This window comes from Nothobranchius furzeri, chromosome 19, assembly GCF_043380555.1.
Source record: "Nothobranchius furzeri strain GRZ-AD chromosome 19, NfurGRZ-RIMD1, whole genome shotgun sequence".
Classification (NCBI taxonomy): domain Eukaryota; kingdom Metazoa; phylum Chordata; class Actinopteri; order Cyprinodontiformes; family Nothobranchiidae; genus Nothobranchius; species Nothobranchius furzeri.
This window is the reverse complement of record NC_091759.1, coordinates 15,628,665-15,653,554: the sequence shown is the minus strand read 5'-3', so window position 1 is coordinate 15,653,554 and position 24,890 is coordinate 15,628,665. Positions and strand designations below refer to the sequence as shown.

The window sequence follows — 24,890 nt, the reverse complement described above, 5'->3', positions numbered from 1 at the left end:
AAGCTATGGTTACTGTGGATGTTCTCAAAATAGATATCATTGACTCGACAAATGCATTACTAACACATACAATTGCTTAATGTGCGTGTACCGGTAGTCCAGAGACCAGCCAAGGGTGACCCCCACTTTTCTGACCCTATGAGGATGAGACGCTTTAGCTAATGGATGGATGGATGGATGGATGGATGGATGGATGGAAGGATGAATGGGAGACGGTTTAGCTAATGGGTGGATGGATGGATGGAAGGATGAATGGGAGACGGTTTAGCTAATGGGTGGATGGATGGATGGATGGATGGATGGATGGATGGATGGATGGAAGGATGAATGGGAGACGGTTTAGCTAATGGGTGGATGGATGGATGGAAGGATGAATGGGAGACGGTTTAGCTAATGGGTGGATGGATGGATGGAAGGATGAATGGGAGACGGTTTAGCTAATGGGTGGATGGATGGATGGAAGGATGAATGGGAGACGGTTTAGCTAATGGGTGGATGGATGGATGGATGGATGGATGGATGGATGGATGGATGGATGGATGGATGGAAGGATGGATGGGAGACGGTTTAGCTAATGGGTGGATGGATGGATGGATGGATGGGAGACGGTTTAGCTAATGGGTGGGTGGATGGATGGGAGACGGTTTAGCTAATGGGTGGATGGATGGATGGATGGATGGGAGACGGTTTAGCTAATGGGTGGGTGGATGGATGGGAGACGGTTTAGCTAATGGGTGGATGGATGGATGGATGGATGGATGGATGGATGGATGGATGGATGGATGGATGGATGGGAGACGGTTTAGCTAATGGGTGGGTGGATGGATGGATAGATTGACATCAGCATATCAATGGTTCTAAAACTGGATGCACCCCCCACCTGTTTGTTTAATTAGCTCTATTGGTCATCTTTCTCAGTAACCAGTGGGCTTTTGGAGGATTTTTGAATAAAACATCAGCTTGTGACTTATTCATTGTAAAGAAATGTGTTTTTTTCCCATTTCCTGAAAAGTTCCAGTAGCAGAGATGCATTTTTTCACCATTTATAATGACTAACAGTTTAAAAACTGGAGCATGACACAATCTCTTCATCTTCTTTAAGAACCCTTACGTCTGAATGTATCATTCGGTTCAGATCCTCTGGCTGCTGTTGAGTCAAATTTCCAACTTGGAGTGTGTATTTCCTGCTTCTAAATTTTCTCCTCACAACTTTCACTTCACATCCTGCTGCTCCTAAACCTGAAAGTGGGGATTTTGACACGTTTAGTTTTCACTTTGCTAAGAACACTAATCTGCAGATGTTTAGTTAATTTGCCACAAGTGCTCTATCTGCCTTTTTACATAACACATCTGATTTCTTCTCGATGCTTTCTTGCTTTGACTTGGTTCCTGGGAAGGATCTAGAAATTCTGAGTCACCTGAATAAAAAGCAAATAAAATACAATATTAATGGTTTTATATGTTGCTTACACAAAAACAAACTTTGAAAGATGGTGAGATGTTGCAGAAGGAACATCAAAAATAGAAAATTCCAAATATACTCAGTAGTTTTCACCCCATAAAACTTCACCCAGAACTCTTGATTCTCAATAGCATTGACCCTTGTGACACGTGTCACTTTGTAGGTCTTTTTTTCTTTAACTGAGTTTTTAATTAAAGGTGCATTAGGAAAGAATGAAATAAGAATGGCATCTTGAGCTAAAAAATGGGTGCTGCAGCCCATTTTCAAAGCACACAAGGTGACTTTCTCGCTACCTTTCTGTGAGTTTCATGGCTGTTGCCAATTATGATCAGCACCAGAAGATTTTAGATGACAAGAAAAGACGAGTCATACACAGAAAAGACGAGTCATACACAGTAAGTTCATAAGTAAATAAAAACATTTCACTGTGATCTTGAGTTGTTAGTAACTGAAAAAGTAGCTTGCAATGTTTTTTGCGCCAACCATTTGCGTCTAATTCAGCATTAGCATTGTTAGCTCAACGATAGCCTTTTTTAACCAGGGTAAAGCTACTTTTTAAATTAATGGCTTTGGTTTTTATACAGTGTTGCTGGGTTTTGCCAGCCGGTGTCAAATTACAAATGCTGGTGCTGCAGCGTTAGCTTAGAGCAGACTCGACAACCTCATGTCCACACAGACTGTAAATAGTAACTATGTCCCTCTTGAGCTTTTTTGAAAGGAGTAAAACTGGCAAGCCTGAACGTATAGTGAGGTCTGCTGGGAATGTTTGGCAGAGCCCCCTGTAAGAAGGAGCTTCAATTCCCACTTCCGACAGAACTTCTAAAACATTTCGGGGAAGCACGGGGGCCCTGTTCTGTGCCTCCATTGTCGAGGCGGCTGACCAGAGCTGTGGCCGCAGGGTCGTCTATGCCTGTCGTGGCTGAAACCCCCAAACCCAATGGTGGACATCGGCGCTTAGGGATGCTGTCAAAAAGCTCATCGGCGGCAGGGCTCTGGGGGTGGATGAGGTCCGCCAGGAGTTCCTTAAGGCTCTGGATGTTGTAGGGCTGTGTTTGCTGACGCGGTTCTGCAGTATCGCGTGGACATCGAGGACAGTTCCACTGGACTGGCAGACCGGGGTGGTGATCCCCCGTTTAAAAAGGGTGACCACAGGGTGTGTTCCAACTACAGGGGGATCACACTCCTGAGCCTCCTTGGTAAGGTCTATTCAGAGGTTCTGGAGAGAAGTGTTCGTCGGATTATCAAACCTCTGATTCAGGAGTCCGGTCTGTCATTGTAAAATGAGAGCTGAGTCAGAAGGCGAAGCTCTCCATTTACCAGTCGAGGTACGTTCCTACCCTCACCTATGGTCATGAGCTTTGGGTAGTGATCGAAAGAGCGAGATCGCGGATGCAAGCGACCAAAATGAGTTTTCTCTTCAGGGTGGCTGGGCTCTCCCTTACAGATAGGGTGAGACGCCTGGTCATCCGGGAGGGGCTCAGAGTAGACCAGCTGCTCCTCCACATCGAAAGGAGCCAGTTGAGGTGGTTCAGGCATCTGATTAGGATGCCTTCTGGATGCCTCCCTGGTGAGGTGTTTCGGGCATGTCCAACTGGAAGAAGACCTAAAGGGAGATCCAGGACACACTGGAGGGACTATGTTTCTCACCTGGCCAACGAACGCCTTAGGATTACCCCAGACAAGCTGGCCCAAGTGGCTGGGGAGAGGGATGCCTGGGCCTCTTGTCTTAGGCTGCCGCCCCCGCGACATGACTCCGGATAAGTGGAAGAAAATGGATGGATGGTAAAACTGGCTTCCAGCAGACTGAGAAGGAAACCTGGTTCAATGTAATCTTACTTCCAACATGGTTCAAACATTAGACAGTTTTTTGATTATTTCATTGGGAAAGTTGTACATATTGTACATTTAATGGCCTTAACATTGGCTTTTATTGTTTTTTTATTTTTTGTGTTGTTTTGTTTTGTTTTTATCTTTGGCTTGCCTTTCAGGCCTTCCATATACCCTCCTGGTAGTAACTTCAGTTTTTGTTTGGCTTGTCAAGTTCTGGATTTGTTGTATTTTCTGTGTTTGCAGGGTTTTCTTTTAGGTTTGGTTTCAGGCTGAAGAATATCAAAATAAAAGCACACAATTGCAATATTATTGCTCAACACTCTCCTGTTGCTCCATCATGACTCTCAAAGCACTTTTGTTGTAATACGCAGCTCTTTCTTTCTCTCATATGTGGTCGATAATCTCTTCATCAAATCAAAGATACTTTATTAATCCCAGAGGGAAATTAAACCTCCTGTATGAATTATACCCTCATTTATATTTATTGTAAAAAAAAGACTGATGCCTGTATCCACGCTGTGTTTCTGTATATCTGGTTGCTTTTGCAGCCTTCTGCTAGGCAGCACACCGTGTGTCTTGTTGCTCTTCCTCCTCAGATGAATGGTAAGTTGGGAGAGAATGTTACTGCATTTGCTGATTTAAGCGATCTTATTGACTCAGCTCCTTCTTTGCACTGCAATGTATTTCCAAGGCCTTCAGAAGATAACATGAGAAGTGTGAACTCTATAGGAAGATAAAAAAGATACAAAAAGAGGAAAAAATACGCCATAAGGGAGAAGACGCCTCGCACAGGCAGAGAGGGGTTGAAGTTGCAGCCCCTCTGTTATTGTTGTCACCACAAGGGTGATGGTATCTTTAATATTTGATGGCAAAGTTTCAACCTTTACCCATCTCCACACAGCAGCATACTGAGAAAAAAATCTGTTTCTGCAAACAATATAAAAGATGGATTTGTCCAGTAGAGAATTTCCAGCTCAGGGTGATTTCCTTCTCCCGTTTTCTCTCACTTTCTTTCTGGTTTTTGTTGTTAACAAAATAAATAAATAAAAAATAAGGCAGCAGGGAGGGAAAAAGCCTGTAAAACAGCAAAGGCACAATCTGTGAAGGGTGACGTAAGTTTCTGTTTACTGGAAGCAGCAGGGTGCCATTTCACAAGAAGGCTCTGTGTCGTTGTCGGTAACCAAAGGAAATGACACGGGTAACAAATCCACATCAGTCTGCGAGCTCTGCACCATGTGGATGCAGCTGGACCGCTCCATTTGAAGCAAAGAAGAAACAAGCAAGATTCAAATACATCACTTCGTGTTTGGCTCGTGAAACGCAGCACAGGATTGATGACCAGAATCCATACCACATCCCCGAAGGCCTCACACAGAATACATCAACTTAAGAAGTGGAGGCTGTAAACGGACTGTGATGAAACCAGATTTGCACTGTAATTAATTTTTGGAGCTTTTAGTTTTCATTACAGGGTAAGAGTAAGTAGACACCATTACTCAACCAGAGAGCGGAATAAATTCAGCCACTTGCACACAATTCTTCAAGAAATGTGTTGAATAAAAATTTAGATGAAAGCAACATAACTCATTATGGGCTGTCAAACATGTTAACACAACACCCCTCCCCTCTGCAGAGCAGCAGCGAGCCGGGAGGGGGAGGACTGAGGGCTTTTTTATAAGCCAACGGGATTTATTGTCAAGACTTACTTTGGGAAAAGCAGGACTCCGTGATGGAGAGTTGTAAGGGTAAGGTTATGGTCTGTCATGTTGGGTTGTAGTCTTTGACCCACGACATGCAGAATCACACAACAGGCAGAAGGTCAGTAAAAATGATTTATTTTTAGTTCGGTGGAGATGCAGATGAAGATCGGGATTCGGGAGGTGTTAGCTCAGCACAGACCATGACATGGTCAGACAGGAAATCTCCAGGAATTGAAAATTGTGACTGGTGCGATGAAAGCACTGCTGTTGAAGCATGTTCTCCATCTTCCTTTTCTGGAATAATTAGAATTTCAAAAGGTAATAATGTAATTCCCCAAAAACGGTTTCCTGTTTTGATTTCACCCTCAAGTGTCTACGCGAATCTGTAAAGTTCCTCTGAAAACGCATTTATTGCATCCTAAAACAAAGCTAGCCCGACCTTTGTTCACGTGTGATTTCACCTGTTCACGTGTGATTTCACCTGTTCACGTGTGATTTCACCTGTTCACGTGTGATTTCACCTGTTCACGTGTGATTTCACCTGTTCACGTGATAACAAACACAGAGGAAGGCAGCAGCATTTATTTCCTGTTCTATTTACCTCGACTACAGACATGTCACATATTTTCTTACCTCTTAACAACGTTCTAACATAGCATAGCTATAAATGTTTTGTGGAGATTTAAAAAATAATAACAACGTGGTTCTCTCGCATTTGTGTAAAAACCTCGGCCAATAACACGACTCTGTCTGAAAACGACTGAACAATCTGGTGATCTTAATCATCGAACCGCTGCATTTACCTGGGTCCTCCACTCCTCACACGCTCTTCACTGGTGTGAGAGGTTCTCCGTTCAATATCATCAGAAAAGGAGAAACAGCCGGCTGCTACCACTTCAACTTTAGGACAAACTACCAGAGTCCCTAAAAGAAAACCACCATTTGAAGTCACAGACAACAAAAGACGTTTGGACCAGGAAAACAGTGACTGGTGTTTAGCGCTCTCTTGTTTACTCTGGCCATGCATGTTCAGGTATCAGGTGGACATGGCTTAGCTAGCGGGGGGTAGGAGTTCTGTGACCATTTTAGGTTTGAAGGCTAGCTTGTTTTGTACATTTGCCATTGCAGCTTTAAGCAAATGGAAAGCTGCATGACTTTTATTTTGAAAGTTTCCAGATGTTTTACACAGTTTTTATGTTGGTTGTCCTGTCTGGACCAATTTGAGCTGCTGAGCTTGATGCTTTCTAGAAGTGTAGCACGTAAAAATTAGACTTGAAACATAAATTTAGTGGACCCATGAAACACTACGCTTCTGGGAGGCGTACAAAACGAGACGCTTCATTGCCGTTGGAGACACGCCCATCAATTACACTCTAAGAAAAGATATGTTGAATTTACTTAACCAAATTATGCCAACTGGTTCTACTAAACCTAGTGTCTTAAGTGTAAAGAGTAATGTACATTAATATTCAATTAACAGTGGTTTGTACAACAGTAGATAATTGCTGCGTACAACGCTTCAAACTCTACACGATGTTCACGTGTCTGGTATAGAGCAATATCAGTATAATGTCTATTAATAAATTCTCTGATCATGTTTAAAACATTTTCATTAGAGCAACAATGGTATTCAACAATGGGCATACAGAAGCCAGATACGTCGCCAAAGATTGAAACTCTGCCAACAGTGAAAACCCAACAAGCCAAGAACACCTCTGATCACAGTCCATCATATCGCTGCTGCAGTCTGCTCCTCTGGAGGGGCTTGTGACACTCGATTACTGGGGGATTTTTAAATCTCATCCACTATGATCACCAGCAGTTTCTTTCTCACTCACACACACACACACTCACACACATTTTCTCCAGCAGACCCTTTGAAGTGATTGTCCTTTCCCTGTGAAGAGCTGTTGCTCTTTGGCCCCTCGGGGGCTGGCGTTGGCCGGCAGCACTGCACTGGGTGGATGAGCGCATTGAGCTGACCCTGTGGGGTGTTTGCTGAGCTCTAAGCTGTAGCAGCAGGAGCTGGTTGGGAAACAGAAGTCACCGTGGGACCAAATGAAAAAGAAAGCACAACTATTCACAGAGTGAAATGGTGTTACATCACTTCCTGCATCCTCAAACGCTTCGTTCCTTTTGAGGGGAAATACACACAAATTTTTGAGGTCATTGGAAATGAAAAAAATGGGGTTATTGCTTTAAATTGCTGCTTTGCATAAAACCTTTTTGAAACTCCATTTTTATGTTTGATGAGTCAGCAAATTTTACTGTGATTCACAGTCCCACCTACTTTAATTTGTTCTTCTCTTAACTTTTAACCTTTCAATTTACAAAAGATCTAGCTTAGATTTTTTGGGCTGGGAGTGTGTCCTAAAACTTGTTATAATGATGCAAACTTTTACTTTTTTTTCTATTGCACACATTGTTGAAGATGTATGGTAACTAATCCATCCATCTATCCATCCATTTTCATCCGCTTATCCGGAGTCGGGTCGTGGGGGCAGTAGCCTAAGTCGAGAGGCCCAGACTTCCCTCTCCCCAGCCACTTGGGCCAGCTCTTCCGGGGTAATCCCACGGCGTTCCCTGGCCAGCCGTGAGACGTAGTCTCTCCTACGTGTCCTGGGTCTACCATGAGGCCTCCTCCCAGTAAGACGTGCCCAGAAAACCTCACCAGAGAGGCATCCAGGAGGCATCCTGACCAGATGTGTGGAGGAGCAGCGAATCTACTCCGAGCCCCTCCTGGATGACTGAGCTTCTCACCCTATCTCTAAGCGAGAGCCCAGCCACTCTGCGGAGAAAACTCATTTCGGCCGCTGTTTGTATTTATTTATTTTTCTAAAGCTAAAAAATATTTAAAAGCTCAGGTGCTCCAATTTGACTAAGACAAAGTTAGTCGGCGCGGTAGTCTAAAGTGGCGGGATTTGAAGTCTTACTCATGAATCATCATTCTGATTTGTTAACAGCAACGCGTCTCTTCTGCTGCTTCTGTTCGCTCTTCTTTCTTTGGTAAAAAAAAATGCAATGTTGATGTTTTATCTCAACAAATAAAACAAGTTGTAATGTGTTCTGCCATGTTGTGGAGATGCTAATGCTAATGGTTAGCTTCTACTAGCCAAACTGTGATCTCCAGGATGCTTAATCAACACAGAGTCTGTTGTCAAGTGCCAAGATGGATGAGACAGTCACAGTTGTACAGTGATCCCTCGCTACTTCGCGGTTCGTTTATCGCGGATTCATGACTTCGCAGATTTTTTCTTTGGAGCCTTATTCAAGGGAAATTCGCCGATTTGCGTATTTTTCTCCGATTCGCTGTATTTTTCTGTCATGTTTTGGGGTAAGTGTCTAACCCAAGACATAAAGAATCAGACTCGAGTCGAGGTAAAAGATAAACAATAATTTTATTTCTTTAATGATGGGGAGAACTGAGGGCGCACTGGTGATCCAGCGGAGGGTAAACCCGGCAGCGGCAACGGCAGCGAACCGGTGAGTATCCAGAAGTCTCCAAGACGGGAGCGAATCCAGAGGAGAAGCGAGTCTGAAGGTAGGTATCAAAACACAACGAGTTCAGATTAAAACGAGTTCCAAAAGTTACTAGACAAGACGAGGTTTCAAAGTTACTATGAGCTAGGAGCTAGAGACTACCAGGCAGTAGTTAATCATCCAGCGTCGTATCTGGATAACCGTCCTCCTTTTAAAGCCGTCCCGCTGACCAGGCTGATGAGGATCAGCTGCGCTCAAATTCCTGTTTTTTTTTCATCAATTTCATCATAAAATGCACTTTTTGTAATAAAAATATAAAAAAAAAACAAGTAAAAATGTTTTCTATGTAAAGGGAGGGTTTTAAAAGTCTGAATACTGAATACGTACCTGTTAAATAAATACTGTAAATATGGTGTCCCTACTTCGCAGATTTTCACCTATCGCGGCCAGGTCTGGAACGCATCTACCGCGATAAACGAGGGATCACTGTATTAACGTTTATATTGTCTTGCTTTTCCGCTAGATGTTCTTCAATCTGCTCCATGTCTTTGTCTAGATAACTTCGGCTCTCGTTTAACTTTTTTGAGGGGGGTGGTGGTGTTTTTGAAAGGAGCCTTCTGACCAATCACATGCTTGTGGTTTCCAACCATTTCAATGGATAGTTCGAAAATTGGGCTCTACTCTGTTCTTGCATGCATGCGACCACAGAAAATGGCGTTGTGTCTCCGCCCTTTCGCAGGCGGAGAAGTATGAACTAGGCTTTAGTCCCTGAATGTGTTGCTCCTCTCTATGCAGCAGGCAAATCTTCTTTGTTCCAGTTAGAATCTCTTGGCTCATCTGAGTAGTTCACCTGCATCAGTTTTTCAGGTTTATAGGACAAAGAAAGCAATCCATCTTGTGTCTACCTGCCTGCTGGGGGAACTTCATACGGCTTGAACATACATCATAAGTGTAGCAGATCACAAAAAACCTCAGTGGAACGCAAACTCCTCTTTTGAGCCTGACTATACACACCAGCTCCCTCCTTCAGGAATGCTTTCCCCAGACCTGTGTAGCTGGAAAACCTGTAACATCTACCCAAAAGGGAAAACAATCATCACTTTAAAATCAGTTTGGCTGTTTGTGAGAGTTGTGAGGACGGGAGGGCTGGGATGGAGAAGTGCAGCTTGTCCTCATTGATCTGCACAGACCTCTAATCTCATTAACTGCCTCTTGATTTATTGAGATGGGCCTCGGAGTGCACCAAGGTTATGGAAGCAAACACCAGGACACCCCTCCGCCCCAGCTCACCTCCACCCCTCTGGGCTGAGGATTGCATGGAATTGAGGTCAATTGACTTTTTGGCGAACCCACGCTCCCACAATCCCTTACAGGAGCCACTGCTCCTCGTTAACAGAGGCGTTTTGGGTGGGGTGGGGTGAGTTGGGAGGTGACAGGCTTGGTGAGAAGAAAGGGAACATTAGGGGATAAATTATCAGCTGTAATGAGGTGAGGCAAGGCCGTGTGCAGTCATGAGACTCTTACAAGCTGCACAATGGTGCTAATAATGCAGCACGGCCGATACAGGCATCAAACGGAGCTATTGATTACGCTGCAGCACACAGGTAAATTGACCAATAAATAAAGATACAATCCAAACCCCTGTAATTATACAGCTATTGAGTCTCTGTAATATATGACACAGCGGCTATTTGCTTATTCCTGCATGTAGTTTGAATAATTGGAAACATGTCCTTTTAATTCTCACAGCTTGGTTCGGTTTCTTAATGAGGCAGCAAAGTGGTGTGGTGCTTTGATAGATAATCCAGAGGAATGTGGGAAGGTGCTAAAAGGTTACAAGGTTAAGTGTTAGGAAAAGCGTCGTGCATAGGCGGGTCCCATATGGAATATATGGGTAAGCCATAACCGACCCTAAAGGGTGAGTTCATGGTAGCCCCACAGGAGTTGCCCATAATATCAGAACACGAGCTGCAGAAAATTTTACATTTACTTTTTAAAGTATCATCATCATTTCTGATAAATAACTGATGCCCTATGTCATCTTGGCAGTTTGCTGAGCATCATCTAATGCTGACAAAAGAAAGAAAGTAACCACGAGAAAAGAACAAGAAAAGACACGCGGTTGGAACTGAAGCCAGCATGCATCTTCTTTACTTGACTGCAGTTTTACTCTCACATATGTGTCCTCTTGCATATATCTCTGGCTAACTTGAACAAAAACTAAAATACTTGGAGCATTTTACACTTTTCTGAGTGTTCAAATTAAGCATTTTTCATGTCAGTAAAATATCTGGTCACTGTGATTTGGCATGGAAGCTGGTTGCTTGGATGCAATTGAAAACAGGATAATTACCAGCAGGTTCCACTGGCAGGGAGGTGCATGGATGCACTGGCAGGAAAGAGGGGAAACACTGGGTGTTGCGTGTGGCGGAAGATGCGATGATGGCGTAAGTTCCAACTCACAGACAGAATTACATTAAGGGCTATGCACAATTAGAGATCTTCTTCAAAACACATTAGATGTTTGTACACATGATGAAAACCTGCAGCTCTGTTATGTTTTACTGCTCGGAAACGATAGTTTGAGCTCGTATCTTCAACTGTTAAAGACTGAAGTAAATCTGAATCCAACAAGATTTTATGTATCGTGCATGTGGGACTGCCTGGAACCTCACATCCTCCCAGACTGTCAAGATGTCCAGGACCACGCTGGCATCGTGCCTAACCTTAACCCTAACCCCGTCTAGGAACGTTGAATTAAATGGTGATTTTTTTTTGTCAGTTGTTTGCTTGATTTCATTTATTTGTTGTTTTTCAGTGTTTAAAAATAAATCTCTGTTTCTGTGTGATGAGGAATTTGTAGAAACAGGTTTGATTAAAAACTGATGTAATTACAGAAGGACGGTACACTGATCAATCAGCAGCTGCAATATATATATATATATATATATATATATATATATATATATATATATATATATATATATATATATATATATATATATATACATATATGTAATAAAAAGAATTACAAGTTTCCTTTTTAGGAAATGTATATACAGTAGTTTGGTTTCCAAAGATTAGGGCTACACACACACACACACACACACACTGGTAAGACTCTCCACTGGTGCGTTCTCACAAGTTTGACTAACCTGGTATTCACTGGGCCAGAAAGTGCTGACTGCAAGCTCCACCTGGTGCCACTGGCGCCCTTGGGAGCCAGAGATATTCCACACAGCACTCCCCTTGGAACCCCCATTAACCCGAACGTAGACCTGGAGGGCCCCGGGGCTGTGGCCGTCACGGCTGTACAGGAAGTAGCTGAACTGGATGCAGTGGGTGTCGTTCTCACTGAGGGGAAGCAGGTGCAGCTGAGCTCGCTGTCCCCCCAAATGCTGTGAGGCATTCACCATCATGAAAGACCCTGCAGGTGAAAATAAAAAGGAAAATATTCACATTTCATATTCTAGCTCAATTGAGCATTCAGCTTACTGCAGAGATCGGAGCTTTTCAAAAGAGCTCAGAGTTTGGAGCTAATGAAAAAAATCACCTTGTGGATCTGCTATAGTTACGCTTATTTCAGAGATATCCGAGTATTTCTACCTGCATGACAGGACTGGGTGAGCTGGAATGTAAATAAATAAATAAATAAAGATTCAACTCGTGCTTCGCCTCAAACATCTAACCTTGGATAGATATGTCATGCTAGGTTCCAGCTGCTGGAGACTGTCTGCCGTCCTCCGATTTTTAAGCCCTTGAACATAGTTAGGCTGCCAGAATTGACAGGTTTAAGGCTGATATGTGAAAATATGTGAATTTCTGTCTGGCTATTTGTCTGTATTTGACCTGTCTGCTCTTCTACATGCTCTCTGTTTCATACAGGTTCCTGTTCTGAGATGGGCTTTGATGCTGAAGTCCTGGCTGTCGGCTTGAACGTGCATATGCATGCTTGATTCTCTGCTTCCAGAGATGTAAGAAGATGTCTATACAGTGAAATATTGAGACATGTTGTATTATCTAACCCTAACCCAACAGGATCCAGGTGGGCTCCAGACACCAACAATTGCTCTGAATAGTAAAACTAAATCTGACAATACCCAGAGATTCTGAAGAGGAAATTGAGAACTCTTGCAAACATTTCGAGACATTTTCAAAAACAGCACTCACAACCTAGTAAGCTGCTGGCTTACAGCCTAGTTTGCATTTATTAGCTTCTAGAAGTAATCCTTTTAACTGGAGTATTCTAAACCGGGCACGTTATTGAGAATAAACATAGAAAGAAATGTTTAAATTAAAGCTGAATGTTGGTTCTGTTGGAGAAACACATGAACGCAGGTTATTTCTAACCTAGAAACTAGACAGTTACCAAAATGATTTTATTCTGCGTGTCTGTCTAGACACGCTCCATTGGAGCCTCAGCAGGCCTACCATTTTCTGAACAGTATTGTGTTACGCCAGTCACAGTGCTCTATTGATTTGGAGGGTGGGATGATGCAACGGAGCAGAACAAAATGGCGGCGGCTCATTTGAAACGTCTTTGACGGAAATTTTGGAATGTTGTGGACTTGGGCTTTTCTTTGAGTTAGGAGCAGATAGAGGTACGCAATTCCTTTATTTAGAAAACGGATGTTGTTGCCTCTCTTCGACAGTGTACAGCAGACTACCCTGTTGACCGACATCCGTGGAAGTAAGTATGTCATGTTGTGCATTGTCCAATAGCATGCAGAGACAGTTTTAAAGATAACTATAGATTCCCCTCTGTTTATGGGGCATGGCTAGAATATATATTCACATATATAGGATGGCTTGCCAGACTAGGTTATTTAAGGAACAGTCCGTGAAAGTGGACCCTGACTGTAATTGTTCTGTTTAACGTTTGTTTTGTGAACTAGGGTTCTGGGTGTGGTTTTACAGCAAAGCAAATGAAGCTCTTGAATGTGAATTATGGTCTTTATGCCTGGGTTATAGGCTACTTCTTCATCAGTTCAGGTTCAGAGTCGGACTCAACTTTGACAGAGATGATTTCCTTTCAGACTTTTCCGTTGCCTGGGGAGCGTTACAAAGCAATTCCCTGCCAGGACAAGAGAGGGCGTAGCTTTTTTCTGGACGTGCTCTGCAGTCATGTCTCTGGTCCAGGACAGAGGGGTGTTTCTTATTGCCAAGGAACCTTGCCTTGATGTCCCCGCCCCGGTTCCCTAGGAGATATGTCATCAGGAGCCGCCAAGACGTGTTCCAGTGTTCATGTTCTACCGAGGAGTATGTTCTCCAATTGTTAGCTGTTTAGCTAGCTGAGCAAGGATGCACGGAAGATGTCTTGTAGCCTAGCCTTGGTCAAAGATTACCCAGAATACACCGCTGAATTTTCAAAAGGATGGCGGATCTGAAGCTGGCAGCTACTTCGAGGGCAAATTTCAAGTTTAAAAGTAAGTCAACTAATTTAAAATGTTTTTTTTTTTTTTAGATCCAAAGAAGTTATCTATGGTTGGTTAGTTGCTTAGTAGTTACAGCTTCGGTGGCTAGCAGGTAGTAACTCGCTTATATATTTAATTTAACAATATCTACACCATTTAAAAAGTAAATGTCTCGTTATAGATTTGTATTGAGTTTTATACGTAAAACTATAACGTTATCTCCCGTATCACGTTACATTACGTGACTGCCATGGAAGCCACGGTCACGTGATGCAAGTCTGTTCCATTTAACCGTTTTCTTTGACCAAGGAAGGATGGTGTCTTTGTAAGCAAAGCGCCCGGCCTCGCAAGACATCGCCTTGTGAGGCCGGGCACCTTAACAATGAGTAACACCCAGTATTTACGCTTGTGTGTTTATACTGTGTTTCTGTATTTCAGACTTTTTAACACAAACTCATTCTCCTCCACCTCTTCATGCAGTCACCACCTCCAAACCCACATTTCTTTCTACAAATATAAATTTTGTATCGCATATTTGTATTAGCGTTCATATTGTCGGACTTCTTAAGCGAGACGTTATTTATATTTGGCCTATCAGTCGCTACTTAAAAGAGTAGTTTAAATAAGTGTTTACTGATAATCTGATAATCTAGTAAAAGTTTCAACCAAAAGAAAGAGGGAAAAGTTCATTTGACAAAATAAATAAATTACTGAATGAAGAGGAAAAGTCAGTGAAATGAACCATCAGTGAGCTGAAAGCATTTATTTCCTTGGAATGCTCAACGTTCCCTCGGGGATAACATCTAATCTTTCAATCATCACTGGATCAATCCTTTTATGTTGCCCACAGGGGGATGAAGAGATGCTAACCGCAAATAAAATCCTGACACCCAGCCACACCAGCCGGCTGCTCTTCGTAGCCAGAGTAGACAGAGGGTATCGTGGGTAACGTAGTTGCCTAGGTACTGTAGTTGAGGGAGAGTGCAATCACAGCCCTGCCTCCCACTATTAATCATACTGACATGGTTATTAGGCCCTAATGGCAACCTAGGGAATGCTTAAACCAGAGAGATGGTGATAATACCTGCACGCTGACATGCAGGACAAATATCAGTACTCACATCCCCATACTAAACACACACACACAAACACACACACACACAGTTCGGACCCAAAAATTGCTGACCTCCCCAGGAGTAAGACCTATCCTCTTCTTTCAGCTTCTCTTTCCCTTCCTGTTCTTTCCCGTCATCTTAATTCCTTTCTTATCCCTATAATCCTCATGAAACCAGCCCCTTCTTTCTGCTCAACACACAAATAAATGAGTTTTCTGATTCCAAATAAAAGCAGAAGCTGAAATACGGAGTTATTTTAAGTTTTTTTTTTCCAGATGATGCAAATTCATAAATCAAAGCAACACAGTTGATTGCCAACTCAACACATTTTTATGCTTTAATGAGCTCTTGAGGAGGTAATCTTTGGTGTGCAGCTATTTATTTCGGGCAAAGTTATAAACCAAGTTCACTTGATTTTTTTCAACACATTTGCAATGGCCTCTAACATAAATTAATGCCTGTGAGTCAATGTCTGTGGAGAAAAAGCTCGGGCACTCCCGTTTCAGGGAGTAGAAGCGAGTCAGACAAGAGGGTAGTAGAACACGGCAGGATCTACAGTCTTGTTTCCTGATATTCACACATTTCACCTCTGATTGGCTAACAGCAGCGAAACTCTGCGACTAACTCTGTTATCTTTGAAACAGTCGCGTTTTATCTCCACAAATAACTCAAGCCCAAAGGAGTTGAGCCACGTTGTAGAGTTGCTAATGCTAACTGTTAGCTTCTACCAGCCGATAAGCTAATGTGTTCCCGTCTATTTTATATTGGCGGCTAATGCAGGTAATAGGGGTAGAAAACTGTTTTCAATGTCAGCCTGCATGTGAAACTCGGAGTGACCGATCATGTTTAAAAAAGAACAAGTAAAAAATGGTTTCTCAGTGAACTTGGTCTTTAAATAAATGAGCTCAGCTGTAAATGTGACTGTAAGAATTATTTTTTTTACATCTTTTCTCTGATAGAGTGACATAATTTGGTATTCAAAAGCACGTCCCAGTGAATCTAGTATAAGCCGTGTCTCTACAGGCAAATTTACACTGGGATGTTGGGATTCTTGTATTAGCTCATACCTTTAAGGAAATCAAAAGTCTATTTGGTCATGAAGTCAGCCTGATCTACGAACAACCAGGGTCTAAAGAAATTTAAAATGCATTTCGCAGAGCCTGGCTAACTGCTCTTCGTTCCTTCCCTCATCTCAGCCATCCCTGCCCCAAAAGCGCGGATGAGACGTCAACCTGCCAGAAATATCCTGTGATAACAAGCAGCTGCTGTCCTCTGAGATCTCGCTGTACTTTTGGACAATACTGATATTTCTCTCTCCCTCACCTGTTTGCGGGAGCAGGCTGAGCGGTCTCTGGCTCAGGCCTCCGCCACTGCTGCAGCTTTGATGTGCGACTTCTCCTGGGGGGCTGTGTGGTTAAATTGCTTTTTCTTTGGCTGTTAGAGCAGGAGCGCCTCATTGTTGGAGGGCAAGTCTCCAACTGTCCTCATGACGAGATTGCATGTGGAGAGGTTGGGGCGGGAATGAGGCAGCAACGAAACAAAGCCTCAGCCATAACAGTTTTTCTTTTTACCTTCCAACATCTTTAAGGAAGTCTTTTTATTTGGTAGGTCTGATATAGACAACATGTCGCTTCACTCTGGGTCTGCTGAAGCCACCCAGTGGATAGGTGGATGAGGATCATTAATCAGTTTTCTGTACAAACTACCTGATCAATAGTAAGTCTTGTTTGTCTGTCACAATTCTCTTAGCCCTATTAGCCAAACTAGAAGGTTTTTAAATGATCATCCAGAGACAGGAACATTCTTAGCAAATAATGAAAGCTCAATTAGGTTTGGGAAAATATTAAAACAATTTAAGTTTATGGACAGAAGTGAAAATATATACTTTTTTTTAATTGGCAGACGCTTTTACACAAAGCAAACTTACAGTAGTGCAGTGAATCAGCCCAACATGCATTTTTATGGCCTAATATCCAAAGAAAACTCATGCATTCATCAGGAAAACAGTGATAAATGGCCACAGCCAGATTTTGAACCTGCAACCTTTTTGCCGTGAGGCAACAGTGCTATCAACTAAAGCCGCATTCAAAGGGCACAATGCGGCAGCAAATCAGGGTAATACCTCCGCCATGATGTGTCTTTGAATGCTTGGATCGATTTGGTGAGCAATGTCAGCTGAGATGGTCAACCGGAGTGCTGCAGAGATCCTGGAGCTTCTGGTCATTAGCGCTGAAGCACAGTTCACCAGACAGTTCACTGGGACTGTGAACAACCGCCTCCTTTTGGAGCAGCTCGCGAAAAAGTTTAAAGAGCATTGCTTCAATTTGGACTAAAAACAAGTTACCTCCAAGCTAAAAGAATGTCCGTGACATTGCATCTGCAGAATGGAGACCAACCCCACACCCTCTGTATAGCGCCATCGCGTAGTCTTGTGAAAAACACATGACCGTGCCAAATTACTGACAGACTGACAGCTTATGAAGGGCCAAAGGCTCCCTGATGCTGACGCAGCTTTGAGGGAAAATGGTGCCATTGCTTTTTGAAACGGGCTTAAGCCACCATGCAGGAATGTTCCTTCTGGGTTAAGAGGGAACCTTTGCAAGCAAAAGAGTACAGATATCTTTGTGTTTTGCCTAAAAGGGTTGATGGAATAGAGCAAGGGTGTCAAACTCAAATTCACATTGGCCGAAATGAAACTCTGGGACGGAGTCGAGGGTCAAACTTAATATTTTTTGAAAAAGTGACGGCAAATTTGCACATTTTCTTTATCAACATATATGCAATTTTGAACCTTTTAATTTGGAAACAAACTTATTTTTGCATCAACACTGAATGTGGAATAAAACACGAGCAAGTCAATTTTAAATAAAAGGCATCAGTGGTATTCATTAATTGTGGTATATTCAGCATTTGTAAAATCTATTCACGATTTACGTTTTCTTGTTTATTCATTTTTCTTAGTTTTTATTCTCCTTTTTTTTCTCCTGTAATACGTGTCATCGCTGCTGTGACGTCTAGCTTTCCCCACTGAGGAACAATAAAGGGATTTTCTATTCTATTCATCTATCTGCAGCCTTTCCACTTCCTGTTTACTGTAGGTTAAATCTTTTCTCACGGGCCAACAACAAAATAAATATATAATTTTATCTAAAATGAAAATGCAATCTCTCTCTTTTTTTTTAAATGAAAACTAAATTAGACTGCATACTACTGTTTAAAATGTTAATAGAGGCTTCTGGCATAAAACTCAATAAATTAAGTCAGACCTCTTAAATTTGATGAGCGGCATTCACCACATAATATACACCTAAAACACCCCACCCACACCCCGTCTCTCTCTCTCTCTCTCTCTCTCTCTCTCTCTCTCTCTCTCTCTCTCTCTCTCTCTCTCTCTCTTTGCTGGTTGGCTGGTTGCTTGAATGGTTGATTGGCTGGCATGGATGGTTTTGTTGGTTGATTGGTTGGCTGGTTGATTGGTTTGCTGGTTTGCTGGTTGGTTGGTTTGCTGGTTGGTTGATTGATTGGCTGGTTGGTTGATTGGCTGGTTGATTGGTTGGTCGGCTGGTTGGTTGATTGGCTGGTTGATCGCTTGGTCGGCTGGTTGATTGGTTGGTCGGCTGGTTGGTTGATTGGCTGGTTGATTGGTTGGTCGGCTGGTTGATTGATTGATTGGCTGGTTGATTGGTTTGCTGGTTGGTTGATTGATTGGCTGGTTGATTGGTTGGTGGGCTGGTTGGTTGATTGGCTGGTTGATCGCTTGGTCGGCTGGTTGATTGGTTGGTCGGCTGGTTGGTTGATTGGCTGGTTGATCGCTTGGTCGGCTGGTTGATTGGTTGGTCGGCTGGTTGGTTGATTGATTGGCTGGTTGATCGCTTGGTCGGCTGGTTGGTTGGTTTTCAATTGTCCATTTGATAAATTAGCCACTTATTTATACAGCACTTAAAAAAAGGCAATCGATAATAAAACCTAATAAAACCAAGCATTAAAAAAGGAAAAGGATAAAAATGCAAGTAACAGTTCATTAAACAAAATTTGATAGCCAAAAAAAGGTTAAATTTCACTGAAGTCGTGTTGAACATCTCACACATGGTCAGAGGCCAGTACTGCCACTTGCCTAATATGCAGTGGCAAACTATTTCTAAAAATACTCATGAAGGTTGGTGCAGGCACTAATTTGTCAAAGACTGTCCCAAGCTTCAGGTTAATGTGATTGATGAAGAAATTAGAAAATGACAGAAGCCATAAAGGTCATCAGCTTTGATAACCTTACCCAATACCGTTGAGGACACACACAGGCGCATTTTGTATAAGCACACTCAAGCTGGTGTAAAAGAAGAAAAATATAAACCACCCAATGCAGAAAAATTCTTCATAAATCCATAAAAGCTGATAAGGCTCCATCTATCTCTCCCATGGCCCTACCAAGGTTGAGGGAACATGCATTAAGAGATTAGAGGCCAGCCTGGGTCCCCTGAATCCATATCAGAGAGAGTGTGTGTGTGTGGGGGGGGGGGGGGGGGGGGGGCGGGGAGTCACAGATCTGCCTGCTTTTATCACACAAAAAGAGAGAGCCAAAGATACCAAGAGCTTTTATCTTTATGTTACTGGCTGTCCTTTTCCGTTAGAATCCCGCCGCTGCCATCACTAACACTTTGTATAACTCCAGCAGCCGGTTCTACACAGTGACAACACCATCTATCCTGTGGAAAGGCCAGGCAAAACCTGATGCATTTTAATCAAATCTGTATCTCATATTTTCTACCTCTCTCTGTCTCTGTGGCCCCTTGCTGCAAATAACGGTTTAGCAGTCTGGTTTTAGCTGATGTAGATCGGGACTGTGTAACCCCCGCCCACTCTACTCCGGGGCATTCAGAGGTTTTTTCTCCTCCAGATTTTCAATCTGTCCTGTGAATTTGATATTTGCTCTCTTGCAATTTCTTCTTGATCTTTCTTATACAGCATCTTGGACCTGCAGTGACCTCAGATGATATTACAGATACAAGAGACGTAAAGTGCAGGTGGTGTAGCTGATTGAAGGGGGGGGGGGGGGGGGGGGGGGTCCTTCCTGTTTGCTTTTCTTTGAACCTGGTGGTAGAGTATGATTTGCTCAGCTGCAGAGAACACAGGAGCTGGGGTTTGTTTATTGGAGCCAAGAGGCAATGCAGATTTTGCCATTTACAAATGACAGTGCTCCCTGCATCCAAATGGGAAATCTACAAACCAACAGCAGCTGTCATGAATGCGACACTGACAGAGCCTAAACGTCCTGTGAACAATACCAGCCTTGGGTGCAGCTGACAGCTTGGAGCTAATGAATTCCCCGATGAGACTCCAGAACCTGGAGACCGCCAAGAACAACGGGGTCGTTTCCATGTTTCTACACAAACGCCTCCGAGATGTGCCCATTACCAGAACATGCTCAGTGAAATATGCCTACAAAGTGCACATCATATGTAGCAATGACACATTTTAAAACACTTAAAGACCAAGCTCACTCGTTTTTCAATACATTTGCAGGTTTCTAGTAAAAATAAAGGCCTTGTGAGTCAATCTCTGGAACTAGAAGTGAGTCATAGGAGGAGATGATGGCAGGATATGGAGTCTTATTTCCTGATATTCTGACATCTTGCCTCTGATTGGCTAAAGCCGGGCGTACACTGTGCGACTTTTTCACTCGTAGCACTCAGCTTCAGCTCAAACTGTACGACTTCCTCGCAGAGCAGATCTCACGAGTCATGCGCTCACACTGCACGACCCAGTTCTCGCATGCGACCTGACTGCTCACACTGTACGTCTGGTAGCAACACGTCGGACCTAAAAATATGCTAAAAATAGCAGTTTTTACACAACACATCAGACTTTTTTGTCTTGTTTTGCCTGTTGTCCTTCGGGAGTGCTGCAGGAGGACACACAGGGATTTATGGGGGTCGCATGAGGAAAACGAAATAAAGAAAGTAAATCAGTGTTTAGTGATCAGTTTAATTTGACATGAACATGACAAACACGCTTTCTTGACAATCTTTGTGAGTAAAAAAATGTGTAGAAACAAAAACGAACAGCGTGTGTTATTAGGGAAATAGCGAGCGACCGGCCAGCGTTGATGCAGGATTGCGCGCGCATGCGCCGTGAGCGGTTCTGATACTTTTTTGGATCGTAGCTGCTCGCAGCTGCTCTCAGCGCCGCTTCAACAGTGCGATATCCTCACGAGGGACGAGCGAAATATTAAACACACCAGAAGTCCCTGCGACCTCACGACTGCTGATCGGCGGCTGGTCACGTGGTGTTAATCGCCTCTCGTAACCCCCTGTACACTACACGACCGCTCGGCGCAAAACTCGCCCCGATGTCGTGGATTCTTAGCCTGGCAAGCCAGACAAAATAAATGTATTATTTAGTCTGGCAACGCTCCATTGACGGCTCTCGGTTGTGGGGCGGGTTCTACCGTTGTCTTTCAAATGATCTCCGCATTCCACTGGACAATGAATGTGACATACTCTTGTTTCACTCTGTTGCATCATCCCACCCACCAGGCATATAGAGTGCCCTGATTGGCCCACAAAGCGGATAAAGCTCTGTGATTTGTTCACTAAGCAGATAGAGCACTATGATTGACCCACCATTATGGACCAATCACAGCTCTTTATGTGTTTGAAACCCCTCTAGAGAGCTGTGATTGGCCAGCCAGAGTCCTGGTAGGAGCTGCTGAGGTTCCAATGGAGCATGCCTAGACCAAACTTTGCAAAGCAAGAATTTGGTCTAGTTCACTAGGCTAGTGGATTCTCGCACGAGTGGAAAATCGGCTCAAAAAAGTGAAAAAGTCGCACAGTGTACGCCCGGCTTAACAGCAACGCAACTCTACCACTGACTATTTTCTTTGTATTGTTGATGTTTTAGCTCCCCAAATAACACAAGCCTGGAGAAGTTCTGCTGTGTGGTGGAGTTGCTAATGCTAAGCTTGTACTAGTCAAGATGTGCTCTGATCTCTTAGACCAAAAAAATCAAGAGCCTTCCCCATTGTAAGCCAAGATGAATGAGTCCATGAATGCTGATTTAACCAGTGTTGGGAACGTTACTTTAAAAAAGTAATTAGTTATAGTTACTGATTACTTTGTCAAAAAAGTAACTCAGTTACTAACTGAGTTACAAGATCATAAAAGTAACTAATTACCAACAAAAGTAACTACTTAGTTACTTTTTTCATTAAAGCATGCAAGAATTACTACAATAGTGAAATATAAATGACTAATGACTGAACATAATAAAATGTATGTCCAAATGTTTTATATAAACCTGAATAATTTAAACAAATAAGCGCTTAACAGGAGGAACTACTAATAGGAACATTACACTAATCTAGACTATTAAAAGGTCACTGTGTGATATTTAACAAGAACCCAATCAGCTAAAATTTAAAATTGCAAATAGAAACACCTGTAAAGGTTCCCTAGCCTTTAAATGGTCTCTCAGTCTAGTTAAATTACAGAAATAAATGTAATTTTGCACAGCATTCTAAATTTTACAGCTTCACATAATCGTGTGTTTTTAGTAGCATTTCTGTTGCTACTAATCTAGTAACGGTTAAATAAATAAATAAATATCCTTAAAAATGACACTAGAAGAGGCACAAGCCTGATGGAGGACTTACATTTGCTAACTTGGGTCAGACCCAACCACAGAAGAGCTGAAGCTGGGTGGTAAACACACACACAGGTAGTTCTAATAACACCTGAGCTCCATGACGTCTGAGACTGATGCATCAGTGTTACAGCGGGACTAAAGACATGATCAGGAACCGGTTACAGCTGGATGATCTAGGAAGGCAGAAGATCAGGACGTCTGAGCGGTGAACAGGTGAGCGGACCTTCGGGACGTCCCGCTGTCATGCTAAGAAGGGCACGGCTGCAGACCCGCAGATTCGCTGCTGCAGCAACAAATCTGCGGGTCTGCAGCCGTAGATATTCATCACGTCTTCCTCGTTCTTCACGGGCCGTGATGCACTTGGATGAAAACATCTGCCTCTTTAGCTCCTGATCCGCTGATGACAGCTTCAACACACCGCGCTGCTTAACGCACGCATTTTCTTATCAGTAACAGAAACGACGTTTTGATAAAAGAAGACGTAATTAATTAGTTTGCTCGTTACAGAAAGAAATATTTTTTATTAACGCGGTTATTTTAAACGGAGTTATTTCCGTTGTGTCTACAGAATGCAGCGACTGAGACCGTGAGGGTCTCCGCCCACCCGGCCAATCATCATCGTGTTTGTAAGCGCGTTACCGACACCTCTCTCTCCCTGGCTGCAGCTGAAGTGTGGCGGTCAGAAAGCCTCACACTGTTGCTCAACGTTCCACAAGCACATAGTAACGCACAGCGTTCCGTCCCCAGTAACGGTAACAGCGTTGCAACGGCGGGAAAAGTAATTAATTAGATTATTCCGTTACCTATAAAAGAACGCCGTTAGTAACGCCGTTATACTTAAACGGCGTTACTCCCAACACTGGATTTAACATGATGACGTGCAGTTGTCACTGGTTTATTATCTATCTGTGGTAATACAGGAAATAAGGGTACGGCTATTTTCACATTCAGCCTGGATGTTAAATTCAAAAATACCAATTAAACCGTTTCTCTGTCAACTTGGTCTTTAAAAAGGAATAGAAATGATCTTGCAACGTTCTGCTGAAGAAACTTGATGCCAAATGCTTCAATAACAATCTTAACACCAAAACCATGACTGCAGACTGAACACGTCTGCCCACGGCTGACAAAGCTGAAAGAACACGACAAGTTTAACTCCTGTTTTACCTGCTCTTACAAGCTAATCACACACTGTCTGTCGGCTATTTGGAGCTCAGCTGGTGATGTGCGGTGGGATTTCTGAGGTTTGCCAGTGAGAACATGCGCCTGCTCTGGCTGAAAATGACAATATGGTCAGACTGCTAATTGATCAAGCAGCACAAAATATATCCATACTCTTATTTTATCACCAAACATCCCTCTGAAAGGAGTCTTAGTTGCATGCAGACATCGTATATAAATGAACGCACCATTTTCATTAACTGAAAAAAAAGGAACTTAGTGATGAATTTTAAAAACTAAGTAAAGTAAATGATGGAAATTAAATTCCTATTTAAAGCGGCTTCAGCAAAGTCTTATTAAAAAGGTTTGGGAAATAATTCATATCAAAGTTATTGATTGCCTGCTGCCCCAACTCCCACCACCGTTTGAAAATACATCCCAAATGAAACCCTGCAAGGAGCAGCAGTCTCACTCCTTCAGTAGGCACGAATGGGAGAAACTTTTTTAGATTCTGCTTCAAGCAAGTCATTTTCATTTTGATGAGTCTCTATCATCTCCCACCTCTTCTTGATGTAATCGTGAAATTTTGTGCTGTTTCCAAGTGAGCAGTCATTGTTAACGCAGGTAGAAGGAACACTCATGATGAACCTTGGAAAAAAGGCATTACAGCAGCGTAGAAAGATGGTGATGATGCTCCTGAACTCACAAAAACTACACTGAATAAACTTAGATGAGGGAAAATGTTCCATCCAATATTCGCACCAATCTTTTCAATTAGGTGAGAACAAATCACCATTTTCCTGGAGATGTTTTAGGGCTATTATTCCTGCACCTTAAGGCAACGTTTTTTGGTTAAAAAATAAAATGGTAAAAAGCTGGATATAAATTCAGGCCCATGCTGTGTTTGCAAGAGCAAGTAGTAAAAGAAAACACAGAGCTGTCCTAGCACCTTTGAAAATATGCATGACCTGGGCTTTCCACCGGATACGTGAGCAGCGCGTAACTTCCCACCAGGAGTGTTTTAGGTGCTAATTAACAGCAAAAGCACTTCACACAGCTGGTTCTGAGTGTCACAAAATGACGGGATAAT

At 42.8% G+C, this 24,890-nt stretch overlaps 1 protein-coding gene across 4 annotated transcripts in view; it reads right to left on the bottom strand.

Moving 5' to 3' along the window:
* The window catches only part of ptprua (protein tyrosine phosphatase receptor type Ua), a 323,447-nt gene that overhangs the window by 170,196 nt on the left and 128,361 nt on the right, over positions 1-24,890 (bottom strand). For all 4 annotated transcript variants that reach the window (XM_015973274.3, XM_015973276.3, XM_015973277.3 and 1 more), the window contains exon 3: positions 11,628-11,899. In XM_015973274.3, coding sequence (XP_015828760.1) covers positions 11,628-11,899 — 272 coding nt within the window. The remainder of the gene's footprint in view (positions 1-11,627; positions 11,900-24,890) is intronic.